Source organism: Heterodontus francisci, chromosome 4 (genome assembly GCF_036365525.1).
Source record: "Heterodontus francisci isolate sHetFra1 chromosome 4, sHetFra1.hap1, whole genome shotgun sequence".
NCBI classification, from domain to species: domain Eukaryota; kingdom Metazoa; phylum Chordata; class Chondrichthyes; order Heterodontiformes; family Heterodontidae; genus Heterodontus; species Heterodontus francisci.
Window position 1 is genome coordinate 9,034,708 of NC_090374.1, and position 13,370 is coordinate 9,048,077.

Below are 13,370 nucleotides of genomic sequence, written 5' to 3' on the forward strand. Positions count from 1 at the left end.
TCCCCTCCGCGCTCTCCCCGCCCTCTCCCCTCCGCGCTCTCCCCGCCCTCTCCCCTCCGCGCTCTCCCCGCCCTCTCCCCTCCGCGCTCTCCCCGCCCTCTCCCCTCCGCGCTCTCCCCGCCCTCTCCCCTCCGCGCTCTCCCCGCCCTCTCCCCTCCGCGCTCTCCCCGCCCTCTCCCCTCCGCGCTCTCCCCGCCCTCTCCCCTCCGCGCTCTCCCCGCCCTCTCCCCTCCGCGCTCTCCCCGCCCTCTCCCCTCCGCGCTCTCCCCGCCCTCTCCCCTCCGCGCTCTCCCCGCCCTCTCCCCTCCGCGCTCTCCCCGCCCTCTCCCCTCCGCGCTCTCCCCGCCCTCTCCCCTCCGCGCTCTCCCCGCCCTCTCCCCTCCGCGCTCTCCCCGCCCTCTCCCCTCCGCGCTCTCCCCGCCCTCTCCCCTCCGCGCTCTCCCCGCCCTCTCCCCTCCGCGCTCTCCCCGCCCTCTCCCCTCCGCGCTCTCCCCGCCCTCTCCCCTCCGCGCTCTCCCCGCCCTCTCCCCTCCGCGCTCTCCCCGCCCTCTCCCCTCCGCGCTCTCCCCGCCCTCTCCCCTCCGCGCTCTCCCCGCCCTCTCCCCTCCGCGCTCTCCCCGCCCTCTCCCCTCCGCGCTCTCCCCGCCCTCTCCCCTCCGCGCTCTCCCCGCCCTCTCCCCTCCGCGCTCTCCCCGCCCTCTCCCCTCCGCGCTCTCCCCGCCCTCTCCCCTCCGCGCTCTCCCCGCCCTCTCCCCTCCGCGCTCTCCCCGCCCTCTCCCCTCCGCGCTCTCCCCGCCCTCTCCCCTCCGCGCTCTCCCCGCCCTCTCCCCTCCGCGCTCTCCCCGCCCTCTCCCCTCCGCGCTCTCCCCGCCCTCTCCCCTCCGCGCTCTCCCCGCCCTCTCCCCTCCGCGCTCTCCCCGCCCTCTCCCCTCCGCGCTCTCCCCGCCCTCTCCCCTCCGCGCTCTCCCCGCCCTCTCCCCTCCGCGCTCTCCCCGCCCTCTCCCCTCCGCGCTCTCCCCGCCCTCTCCCCTCCGCGCTCTCCCCGCCCTCTCCCCTCCGCGCTCTCCCCGCCCTCTCCCCTCCGCGCTCTCCCCGCCCTCTCCCCTCCGCGCTCTCCCCGCCCTCTCCCCTCCGCGCTCTCCCCGCCCTCTCCCCTCCGCGCTCTCCCCGCCCTCTCCCCTCCGCGCTCTCCCCGCCCTCTCCCCTCCGCGCTCTCCCCGCCCTCTCCCCTCCGCGCTCTCCCCGCCCTCTCCCCTCCGCGCTCTCCCCGCCCTCTCCCCTCCGCGCTCTCCCCGCCCTCTCCCCTCCGCGCTCTCCCCGCCCTCTCCCCTCCGCGCTCTCCCCGCCCTCTCCCCTCCGCGCTCTCCCCGCCCTCTCCCCTCCGCGCTCTCCCCGCCCTCTCCCCTCCGCGCTCTCCCCGCCCTCTCCCCTCCGCGCTCTCCCCGCCCTCTCCCCTCCGCGCTCTCCCCGCCCTCTCCCCTCCGCGCTCTCCCCGCCCTCTCCCCTCCGCGCTCTCCCCGCCCTCTCCCCTCCGCGCTCTCCCCGCCCTCTCCCCTCCGCGCTCTCCCCGCCCTCTCCCCTCCGCGCTCTCCCCGCCCTCTCCCCTCCGCGCTCTCCCCGCCCTCTCCCCTCCGCGCTCTCCCCGCCCTCTCCCCTCCGCGCTCTCCCCGCCCTCTCCCCTCCGCGCTCTCCCCGCCCTCTCCCCTCCGCGCTCTCCCCGCCCTCTCCCCTCCGCGCTCTCCCCGCCCTCTCCCCTCCGCGCTCTCCCCGCCCTCTCCCCTCCGCGCTCTCCCCGCCCTCTCCCCTCCGCGCTCTCCCCGCCCTCTCCCCTCCGCGCTCTCCCCGCCCTCTCCCCTCCGCGCTCTCCCCGCCCTCTCCCCTCCGCGCTCTCCCCGCCCTCTCCCCTCCGCGCTCTCCCCGCCCTCTCCCCTCCGCGCTCTCCCCGCCCTCTCCCCTCCGCGCTCTCCCCGCCCTCTCCCCTCCGCGCTCTCCCCGCCCTCTCCCCTCCGCGCTCTCCCCGCCCTCTCCCCTCCGCGCTCTCCCCGCCCTCTCCCCTCCGCGCTCTCCCCGCCCTCTCCCCTCCGCGCTCTCCCCGCCCTCTCCCCTCCGCGCTCTCCCCGCCCTCTCCCCTCCGCGCTCTCCCCGCCCTCTCCCCTCCGCGCTCTCCCCGCCCTCTCCCCTCCGCGCTCTCCCCGCCCTCTCCCCTCCGCGCTCTCCCCGCCCTCTCCCCTCCGCGCTCTCCCCGCCCTCTCCCCTCCGCGCTCTCCCCGCCCTCTCCCCTCCGCGCTCTCCCCGCCCTCTCCCCTCCGCGCTCTCCCCGCCCTCTCCCCTCCGCGCTCTCCCCGCCCTCTCCCCTCCGCGCTCTCCCCGCCCTCTCCCCTCCGCGCTCTCCCCGCCCTCTCCCCTCCGCGCTCTCCCCGCCCTCTCCCCTCCGCGCTCTCCCCGCCCTCTCCCCTCCGCGCTCTCCCCGCCCTCTCCCCTCCGCGCTCTCCCCGCCCTCTCCCCTCCGCGCTCTCCCCGCCCTCTCCCCTCCGCGCTCTCCCCGCCCTCTCCCCTCCGCGCTCTCCCCGCCCTCTCCCCTCCGCGCTCTCCCCGCCCTCTCCCCTCCGCGCTCTCCCCGCCCTCTCCCCTCCGCGCTCTCCCCGCCCTCTCCCCTCCGCGCTCTCCCCGCCCTCTCCCCTCCGCGCTCTCCCCGCCCTCTCCCCTCCGCGCTCTCCCCGCCCTCTCCCCTCCGCGCTCTCCCCGCCCTCTCCCCTCCGCGCTCTCCCCGCCCTCTCCCCTCCGCGCTCTCCCCGCCCTCTCCCCTCCGCGCTCTCCCCGCCCTCTCCCCTCCGCGCTCTCCCCGCCCTCTCCCCTCCGCGCTCTCCCCGCCCTCTCCCCTCCGCGCTCTCCCCGCCCTCTCCCCTCCGCGCTCTCCCCGCCCTCTCCCCTCCGCGCTCTCCCCGCCCTCTCCCCTCCGCGCTCTCCCCGCCCTCTCCCCTCCGCGCTCTCCCCGCCCTCTCCCCTCCGCGCTCTCCCCGCCCTCTCCCCTCCGCGCTCTCCCCGCCCTCTCCCCTCCGCGCTCTCCCCGCCCTCTCCCCTCCGCGCTCTCCCCGCCCTCTCCCCTCCGCGCTCTCCCCGCCCTCTCCCCTCCGCGCTCTCCCCGCCCTCTCCCCTCCGCGCTCTCCCCGCCCTCTCCCCTCCGCGCTCTCCCCGCCCTCTCCCCTCCGCGCTCTCCCCGCCCTCTCCCCTCCGCGCTCTCCCCGCCCTCTCCCCTCCGCGCTCTCCCCGCCCTCTCCCCTCCGCGCTCTCCCCGCCCTCTCCCCTCCGCGCTCTCCCCGCCCTCTCCCCTCCGCGCTCTCCCCGCCCTCTCCCCTCCGCGCTCTCCCCGCCCTCTCCCCTCCGCGCTCTCCCCGCCCCCTCCCCTCCCCTCCGCGCTCTCCCCGCCCTCTCCCCGCCCTCTCCCCTCCGCCCTCTCCCCGCCCTCTCCCCTCCGCGCTCTCCCCGCCCTCTCCCCTCCGCGCTCTCCCCGCCCTCTCCCCTCCGCGCTCTCCCCGCCCTCTCCCCTCCGCGCTCTCCCCGCCCTCTCCCCTCCGCGCTCTCCCCGCCCTCTCCCCTCCGCGCTCTCCCCGCCCTCTCCCCTCCGCCCTCTCCCCGCCCTCTCCCCTCCGCCCTCTCCCCGCCCTCTCCCCTCCGCCCTCTCCCCGCCCTCTCCCCTCCGCCCTCTCCCCGCCCTCTCCCCTCCGCCCTCTCCCCTCCGCCCTCTCCCCTCCGCCCTCTCCCCTCCGCCCTCTCCCCTCCGCCCTCTCCCCTCCGCCCTCTCCCCTCCGCCCTCTCCCCTCCGCCCTCTCCCCTCCGCCCTCTCCCCTCCGCCCTCTCCCCTCCGCCCTCTCCCCTCCGCCCTCTCCCCTCCGCCCTCTCCCCTCCGCCCTCTCCCCTCCGCCCTCTCCCCTCCGCCCTCTCCCCGCCCTCTCCCCGCCCTCTCCCCTCCGCCCTCTCCCCTCCCCCCTCTCCCCTCCCCCCTCTCCCCTCCCCCCTCTCCCCTCCCCCCTCTCCCCTCCCCCCTCTCCCCTCCCCCCTCTCCCCTCCCCCCTCTCCCCTCCCCCCTCTCCCCTCCCCCCTCTCCCCTCCCCCCTCCCCCCTCCCCCCTCTCCCCTCCCCCCTCTCCCCTCCCCCCTCCCCCCTCTCCCCTCCCCCCTCTCCCCTCCCCCCCCCCCCCCCTCTCCCCTCCCCCCTCTCCCCTCTCCCCTCTCCCCTCTCCCCTCTCCCCTCCCCCCTCCCCCCTCCCCCCTCTCCCCTCTCCCCTCCCCCTCTCCCCTCCCCCCTCCCCCCTCCCCCCTCCCCCCTCCCCCCTCCCCCCTCCCCCTCCCCCCTCTCCCCTCCCCCCTCTCCCCTCCCCCCTCTCCCCTCCCCCCTCTCCCCTCCCCCCTCTCCCCTCTCCCCTCCCCCCTCCCCCCTCCCCCCTCCCCCCTCTCCCCTCCCCCCTCCCCCCTCCCCCCTCCCCCCTCCCCCCTCTCCCCCTCCCCCCTCCCCCCTCCCCCCTCCCCCCTCCCCCCTCTCCCCTCCCCCCTCCCCTCTCCCCCTCCCCCCTCTCCCCTCTCCCCTCTCCCCTCTCCCCTCCCCCCTCTCCCCCCTCCCCCCTCTCCCCCCTCCCCCCTCTCCCCCCTCTCCCCCCTCTCCCCCCCTCCCCCCTCCTCCCCCTCTCCCCCTCTCCACGCTCTCCCCGCCTCCCCCCTCCGCGGTCTCCCCCCCCCGCCCTCTCGGCCCCCCGCCCTCTCGGCGCCCCGCTCCCCCCCTCTCCGCGCTCCCCCCCCTCTCCGCGCTCCCCCCCCTCTCCGCGCTCCCCCCCTCTCCACGCTCCCCCCCTCTCCACTCCAGTTGCTGTTGCATCAGTGCAGCTGCAGCTGTTTCCCCTGATTGCAGACAGGAAGTGCTCCACAAACTGCCTAGCCAATCCCATGCTGTCCCTGCTCTGGGAGTGTCTGATGGGGACAGTATTACGAAAAGCTGTGCTGCTGATAATTTATCTCTTGGACAATATGGTTAGATGTTAAATATAAACAGGAAAAGCTGGAAATACTGAATAGGTCTGACAGCATCTGTGGAGAGAGAAGTAGAGTTAACGTTTCTGGTCTGTGACCTTTCATCAGTTCTGGCCTGAAATGTTAACTCTGTTTCTTTCTCCACAGATGCTGCCAGACCTGCTGACTGTTTCCAACGTGTTCTGTTTTTATTTCAGATTTTCAGCAGCCGCAGTATTTTGTTTTGATATTAGAAGCCTTGTATTCTGTGATTTATGAAATTACAAAAAGTATTCTGATGTAGTTATTCCTGCTTTGCTGCCATTCCGTTATTGAGGTAGGAGTTCAGGATGTACTGTTCTCCCTTTAGTCAAGGCCACCTGTGGGCTTGAGATGATGATTCTTGAATTTGTATGGTGTTGGCTTCTGAAATGATTAATATCACCCATTCTGACTGACCATATGTATCGCTCTTTCCCTCTCTGATTTGCTTATTCTGACTCTACTCTCCCCTTGTTCTGTTTGTATCTGTTGCTTTCTCTGTCTCCCTCTGTTCTGTCTTCTCTTTCCTTCCCCTCTCCTTGTCTGCTTTCTCTTGATTGCCTCTGTTTCTGTTGTCTTTTGTTCTGTCCATTGCTCCCTTTATCTATCTCTCTCTCCCTCTGTCTATCCCTGTCTTTTTCCTTTTGACTCTCTTTTCTCTTACTCTCACTCATCAATGTCTCTCTCCTCATTGTGCAGTCTTTCTCTTTGTCACCCCCTCTGCCTGCCCGCCCCCCTCTGCAGTATGACATCTTTTGGCTGGAAGCGGAAAGCAGGAGAGAAAGTGTCAAAGGTCGCGAGTCAGAACTTTGAGGCAGCTGCTGTGGATGAAGGATTGGTTGATGCTGATGTGGACTGGTTGCCCATCACCAAGCGACAGCGGAAGGCCCTGCTGGAAGACTGCACAGTGAAGAGCAAGAGGCTGAAGGAAGAGGGAATCTTTCTGTCAGAGAATGGAAGGTGAGCTTGGGAGGGGCTTACAGCATCTAGATTCTTACAAACTACAAAGGGCCTTGGGCTGATTGGCCGTTTGCTCAGTTTCTCTTCTCACTGGCCTTAGACCAGTGGCTTTCAGACTGGGGTCCTCAGGTCCCCAAGAGCCCATTCGGGAGTCTGTGAAATAATTGAGCGGCGGCCGGAGGTGGGTTTGGTGTGAGCTGGGAAGCAGGAGGTGAGTGTGATCGTCTATTGTGCAGAGTGGACTGGCTGTCTCACCCAGGAGGAGATGCACACGCATGGGGGAAGCACTGAGAGCGGCATAAAGATCAACCGCTAGACCCCAAGTTACCATGGCTGATGGTGGGAGCCAGGTAAGTTCAGCTTGTTCAAGGGAGGGGAAATTTTTAAATATGTGAGTACTATATGCTGAGAAGAAGGCACACCCATCTCACTGATAGCTGTAAGTAAATACCTGTTTTCTTAAATGCATTATGAAGATGCTCTTTACATGTAACACTTTCCTATTATGAGTATTGTGTGGTATTTGAATTAGATGATGGAGTGGTGATTACTGATTCATTTGAAAAGGGGTGCTTCATTGAAAAATGTTTGTGAGCCAGTGCTCCAGCCAACACTCGGCTCAGCTGTGTCATCGAGAATGTGCTGCGGCACCTCTCGTAGGGGAAATCATTCCCATCCTCTGCCTGTGTGGCTCCATGGAGCCGGTCACAGCAGCATTGGCTGAGGTCTGGGAACAGGCCACTCTGAGGCGGGTGCAGGATTTTATTATCCGTCATTGTAATTTTCTAAAGCAGTGTTGGTTCGGTGGCAGACACAGTGGCTGCTTGGAGTCTGTGGGGAACCTGTCAGGAGGTGGAAGGGGACTGGAGACTTTTTCAGTTGCAGTCAGTGAGTGCGAGGAGCTAAGGGTGTAGGCTCAGAAATACCTGGGTGGGGCAGGGGTTTGCAGAGGGCCTGGGCTGTTCTTGGTTGGATTTGGGTGGGACAGGGGTCGGGGGGGGGGGGGGGGGTGGGTGGGGGGTGGCTGGTGGGGAGGTGTGCTGCTCCAGTTGGGAGTGGCTGCTGTTTCTCAGCTCAGTGATTAGAATTGAAGTGCTTTTACTTTGCAGTTCCTGTTTCGGGGCCAGGAGGCAGAACCAGACCGCTGCCTGCCTTCCCAGTGCAACTGTACCACATTCCCTTTGCCACTGCTCTGAGTCCAGCAGCAGTTAGTAAGACCCATCAAACAGTGCTGTTCACTGCTGCTAGTAAACATCAGGCAGTTATATATCTAACACTGTATGAACAGTGCATCTGGAGCACTGATCAACACTTCAAATATCTCTCAAATTTCTGTGTGCTACACTTGGGAAAAAAAAATCCAGTATAAACTAATGACTATGCTAATTCTACTTAGGAGCTGCAATGTCTGCAACCTCTGAATAACCTTAGCAATCATCACTGGTGCAGTGACATAAAGAATCTCTTGCATTTAGATAGCGCCTTTCACAACCTTTACAGCCAGTGAAGTGTTTTTGAAGTGTAGTCACTGTTGTAAAGTAGGAAATGCGACAATCAAATTGCGCACTGTGGGATCTCACAAACATCCAGCCTCAACATCACTTAAATATTAACCACACTCATTGTATACTTAACAGTAATTGAAGCTGTTGTGTCATTAAAGCTGGGCTGTCCAAACTACAAGGCTATGGGCCAAGTGCTGGCAAATGGGATTAGTTAGACAGGTCAGGTGTCTTTAATGCATTGGTGCAGACTCGATGGGCCGAAGGGCCTCTTCTGCACTGTATTATTCTGTGATTCTGTGATACAGCTCACTGTCTGGATGCAGCCTATAAAATTGGGCAATACAGCCTCCATTCGTGGAGCACCACGACCTACCCCTGCCATTGAGGTCTCAATCTCTATACCACCTCCCAGATGATGCTAGTCTCTCCCGCTTGCTGCTTCTCCAAGTGATTGAATCATTTTGCAGACTGCAGGCAGGATGTCTGGTGATGGTAGGAGTTTTAAACCTTTGTGCAGCAGGAGGAATAAGCAAGTGAGGGGGTAGCGTGGGGAGTGCGAGTGGGTGGAAGGAGCCGGGGCATATGAATTAGGAGCAGAAGTAGGCCATTTGGCCCATCTAGCCTGCTTCGCCATTCAGTAAGATCATGGCTGATCTGATTGTGTTTCGAATTCCACTCTCCCATCTACCCTGATAACCCTTGCATAACAAGAATCTATCTACCTCCACCTTAAAGATAGTCAATGACCCCGCCTCCACCACCATCTGAGGCCGAGAGTTCCAAAGTCTCGCAACCCTCTGAGAGAAACAATTTCTCCTCATCTCTGTCCTAAAAGGGCAACCCCTAATTTTAAAACTGTGCCCCCTTGTTCTGGACTCACCCACGAGGAAACGGCCTTTCCACATCTTAATACTTCAATTAAGTCTCCCTCCACTCTTCTAAATTCCAGTGAAAACAAGCGCAGTCTGTCCAACGTTTTCTCATAAGACAACCCGCTCATTCCAGATATCAATCCAGTAAACCACCTCTGAACCACCTCCAATGCATTTCCATCCTTCCTTAAATAAGGAAACCAAAGAGTTCCACAGGCTCTCAACCCTCCGCCATTTCCTTATTTTTCATTATTAACTCCCCTGACTCATTTTCTAGAGGGTCAACACTCACTTTTACTTTTTTCCTTTTTAAATTCATGTAGGAACTCTTACTATCCATTTTTATAATTCTAGTTAGCTTGCTCTCGTACTCTAACTTTTCTCTCATTCTTTTAGTTTGATACAGTGCCACACAACAGACTTGTGAGCAAAGTTAAAGCTCATGGAATAAAAGGGACTGTGGAATTGGCTGAGTGACAGGAAACAAAGAGTAGTGGTTAATGGATATTTTTCACTCTGGTGGAAAGTTTGTAGTGGAGTTCCCCAGGGGTCAATGTTGGGACCCTTGCTTTTCCTGATATATATTAATGACCTGGACCTTGGCATACAGGGCATGATTTCAAAGTTTGCAGATGATACAAAACTTGGAAGCATTGTGAACTGTGAGGAAGATGTAGAACTGCAGAAGGACATGGACAAGTTGGTGGAATGGGCGGATAGGTTGCAGATAAAGGTTAATGTAGAGAAATGTGAAGTGATTAATTTTGGTAGGAAGAACATGGAGAGACAATATAAAGTAAGGGGTACAATTCTAAAGAGGGTGCAGGAGCAGAGGACCTGGGTGTATATGTGCAGGGGAGGGTTGGCGGTGGCGTACTGGTATTGTCACTGGACTGGTAACCCAGAGACCCAGGTATTGCTCTGGGGACATGGGTTCGAATCCCACCGCAGCAGAAGGTGGAATTGAATTGAATTAATAAATCTGGAATTTAAAGCTAGTTTAAATATGGCCATGAAACCATTGTCGATTGTTGTAAAAACCCATCTGGTTCACCAATGTCCTTTAGGGAAGGAAATCTGCCGTCCTTATCTGGTCTGTCCTACATGTGACTCCAGATCTACAGCAATGTGGTTGACTCTTACATGCCCTCGAAATGGCCTAGCAAGCCACTCAGTTCAAGGGCAATTAGGGATGGGCAAATAAATGCTGGCCTGGCCTGCGCCACCCACATCCCATGAAAGAATAAAAAAAAAGTCATTGAAGGTGGCAGAACAGGTTGCGAGAGTGGTTGATAAAGCATATAGGCTTTATTAATAGGGACATAGAGTACAAGAGCAAGGAAGTTATGTTGAACTTGTAGAAGACACTAGTTCAGCCTCAGCTGGAGTATTGCGTCCAATTCTGGGCGCTGCACTTGAGGAAAGATGTGAGGGCATTGGAGAGAGTACAGAAAAGATTCACGAGAATGGTTCCAGGGATGAGGAATTTCAGTTATGAAGATAGATTGGAGAAGTTGGGACTGTTTTCCTTGGAGAAGAGATGGCTGAGAGGTGATTTGATAGAGGTATTCAAAATCACGAAGGGTCTGGACAGAGTAGATAGAGAGAAACTGTTCCCACTCGCGAAAGGATCGAGAATGAGAGGGCACAGACTTTTAAAAAAAATTAATTCCTGGGATATGGGCGTCGTTGGCGAGGCCAGCATTTATTGCCCATCCCTAATTGCCCTTGAGAAGGTGCTGGTGAGTTGCCTTCTTGAACCACTGCAGTCCATGTTGGGTAGGCACACCTACAATGCTGTTAGGTTGGGAATTCTGTGATTTTGACCCAGCGACAGTGAAGTAACGGTGATATAGTTCCAGGTCAGGATAGTGTGTGGCTTGGAGGGGATCTTGCAGGTGTTGGTATTTCCTTGCATCTGTTGCCCTTGTGTTTCTAAGTGGTAGAGGTTGTGGGTTTGGAAGTATTTAAAGTAATGGATAAGAGAAGCAAAAGTGACATGAGGAAAAACTTTTTCACGTAACGAGTGGTTTAGTTCTGGAATTCACTGCCTGAGAGTGTTGTGGAGGCAGGTTCAATTGAAGCATTTAAAAGGGAATTGGACTGTTATATGAAAAGGAAGAATGTGCAGGGTTACAGGAAGAAGGCGGGGAAATGGCACTAAGTGAATTGCTCTTTCAGAGAGCTGGTGCGATGGGCCGAATGGTGGCTTCCTGCGCTGTAACAATTCTGTGATTCTGTGAAAATTAATTCTCGTGATGTGTGCATCGCTGGCAAAAGCAACATTTATTGTCCAAGAGAAGATGGTGGTGAGCTGCTTTCTTGACAGCTGAGTGGCTTGTTTGGCCATTTCAGAGGGCAGTTAATAGTCAACTACATTTCTGAAGGTCTGGTGTTACTTTTAGGCCAGACCAGGTAAGGACAGCAGATTTCGTTCCCTGAAGGACAATAGTGAACCAGATGGGTTTTTATGACAAGTTGGTAGTTTTATGGTCACCATTTCAGATTTATTTGATTAACTGAATTTACTGTTTCCCAGCTGCAATGATGGGATTTGAACTCATGTTTCTGGATCATTAGACGAGGCCTCTGGAATCTTGTCCATCAACATAACCACTATGCCAACGGTCCCAGTTCTTTTAGACACCGCACCCTAACAGTACAGTAAAATGAGTGTCTTCTGCAGCACCTCACCACTGACAAACCCTAGGACTGCCCCAGTGATCCTAACCCTCAGCCAGGTTCCCTTCTTTCCCCCAACCACAGTTCTAACAAACCTGAGGCTTCATTCCCACCATACTCTGTCAGAGTATTCTCCCACCCCTATCTGCCAAACCCCAGCTGCCCCACTGAGTCCCAGAACTCCATTCCCAAAGCAGCAGAAAGACTTATCAATCCCATTTTCTATAAATAGGATTTGAGTGATTCAGTCACTTGTAATCAATAATCTAATGCTGTTCTGCTGATGGCATAAACACTTTTGTTGTTATAAAGCAGCATTTCTTCAGACTCTCCTTGATCAGCGCCAGGGGAAACCTGTAATTCTATTAGCATTCACATGATCGCCCACATTGCCCTATAATGAGTTGCTTCCTCCTGTGATGCTATTTCTGTCAAGGTTCAAAGCCATGGTTAATGTTACTCATTCATTTTAGTTACTGTTTATCAGTTTTCAGATGAGACATTAAATGAAGACCTATCTACCTGCTTGGGTGGATGTGATAAATCTCACCAGTATTCAGAGAACAGCAGGGCACTCTCTTGGTGCCCTGACCAACATTTAGCTCTGAACCAAGATCAAAACAGATTAATTGTCCATTTATCTAATTTTTATTCATTCGTGGGATGTGGTTACCGCTGGCAAGCCCAGCATTTGTTGTCCGTCACAAATTGACCTTGAGAAGGTCCTGCTTCCTGAATGCAGCTGTGTAACTTGCTAAGCCATTTCCGAGGGCAGTTAAGAAGCAACCATGTTGCTGTAGATGATGTTCCCTCAAAGCTAAGCAGGTGCACAGTTACGTAACAATCTGGAGTGAGCTGTACAGACCATGTGCAAGCAAGGTTCCCTTTAAGATGTGTGTATGCACAGTCTAGAGCCAATCCTAAAGGGACCTTGCAATTTAAACAGAAGTTAGAGGGAACATTGGCTGAGGGTCTGGAGTCACACATAGGCCCAAACCAGGTAAGGACGACAGGTTTCCTCCCCTGAAGGACATTAGCGAACCAGATGTGTTTTTACGACAATCCGATAGTTTCATGGTCACCATTACTGAGACTAGTTTTTTATTCCAGATTTCTTAATTAACGGCATTTAAATTCCCCAGCTGTCTTGGTGGGATTTGAACTTGTGTCTCCGGATCTCCGGATCATTAGTCCAGACCCCTGGATTACTAGTCCAGTAACATAACCACTATGCTAACGTTCCCCTTACTGTGCACATTTTCGCTGCCCCTTTTGCATGCAAAACAACAGTGACTATCCTTCAGAGGTAATTCTTTGGCTGTAAAACGCTTTGGGGTGTCCTGTGGTGTTACATACACGCACGTTATTTCTTTATTTGAGCTATTTAAGGTAGGTGATGCTGTGTTTACTTCTGCTGAGACCTCCAAACTGATATGTGGAATTCCGAATGGACACATGGCTGCAGAAAGGACAGGATTGGCAGCCTGTAATGTATTTAACACTACTTCACAACGTCACATTTATAATCAGACGTTAAAGGCAGGAGCAAGAAAGGACACAACTAACAAAGAGAAACAGAATTTCCATGGATTGAGATAAGGGAGAGGAAAGGATCGGTTGCACCATTGCGTTACACTACAGAGCACTAATTAATGGAGAGGACGTGGAGGGAGAAATATGTAGATAAAAACATGAAATGAGTGAAAAATAGAATCAATATCATGGGGGATTTCAACAGCCCTCACATAAGCTTTCAGAGAGAGGGAGTGAAAGTTCCTACGTAAGAAGCACAACAAGGGAGGATTTTTTTTTTGATTCTTTCATGGGATGTGAATGTCACTGGCAAGGCCAGCATTTGTTGCCCAACCTTAATTGCCCTTGAGAAGCTGGTGGTGAGCCGCCTTGAACCGCTGCAGTCCATGTGGAGTAGTTACACACAGTACTGTTAGGAAGGGTTTTCAAGAATTTGTCCCAGCGACAGTGAAGGAACGGCGATATAGTTCCAAGTCAGGATGGTGTGTGGCTTGGAGGGGAACTTGCAGGAGGTGGTGTTCCCATGCATTGGCTGCCCTTGTCCTTCTAGGTGGTAGAGTTCACAGGTTTGGAAGGTGCTGTCGAAGGAGACTTGGTGAGTTGCTGCAGTGCATCTTGTAGATGGTACACCCTGCTTGCTCTGTTTATTGGTGGTGGAGGGAGTGAATGTTTGTTTCAGATTGTGGATGGGGTGCCAATCAAGCAAGCTGCTTGGGCCTGGATGGTATCAAGCTTCTTGAGTGTTGTTGGAGCTGCACTCTTCCAAGCAAGTGGAG

The 13,370-nt window shown here is 58.0% G+C and overlaps 1 protein-coding gene across 3 annotated transcripts in view; it reads left to right on the top strand.

Annotated features, from left to right (window-relative positions):
* The window catches only part of ttc33 (tetratricopeptide repeat domain 33), a 218,383-nt gene that overhangs the window by 9,296 nt on the left and 195,717 nt on the right, over positions 1-13,370 (top strand). For 2 of the 3 annotated variants that reach the window (XM_068029119.1, XM_068029117.1), the window contains exon 2: positions 5,742-6,002. In XM_068029119.1, coding sequence (XP_067885220.1) covers positions 5,788-6,002 — 215 coding nt within the window. In that variant the 5' untranslated portion in view covers positions 5,742-5,787. The remainder of the gene's footprint in view (positions 1-5,741; positions 6,003-13,370) is intronic. The other variant, XM_068029118.1, reaches the window with a different exon arrangement.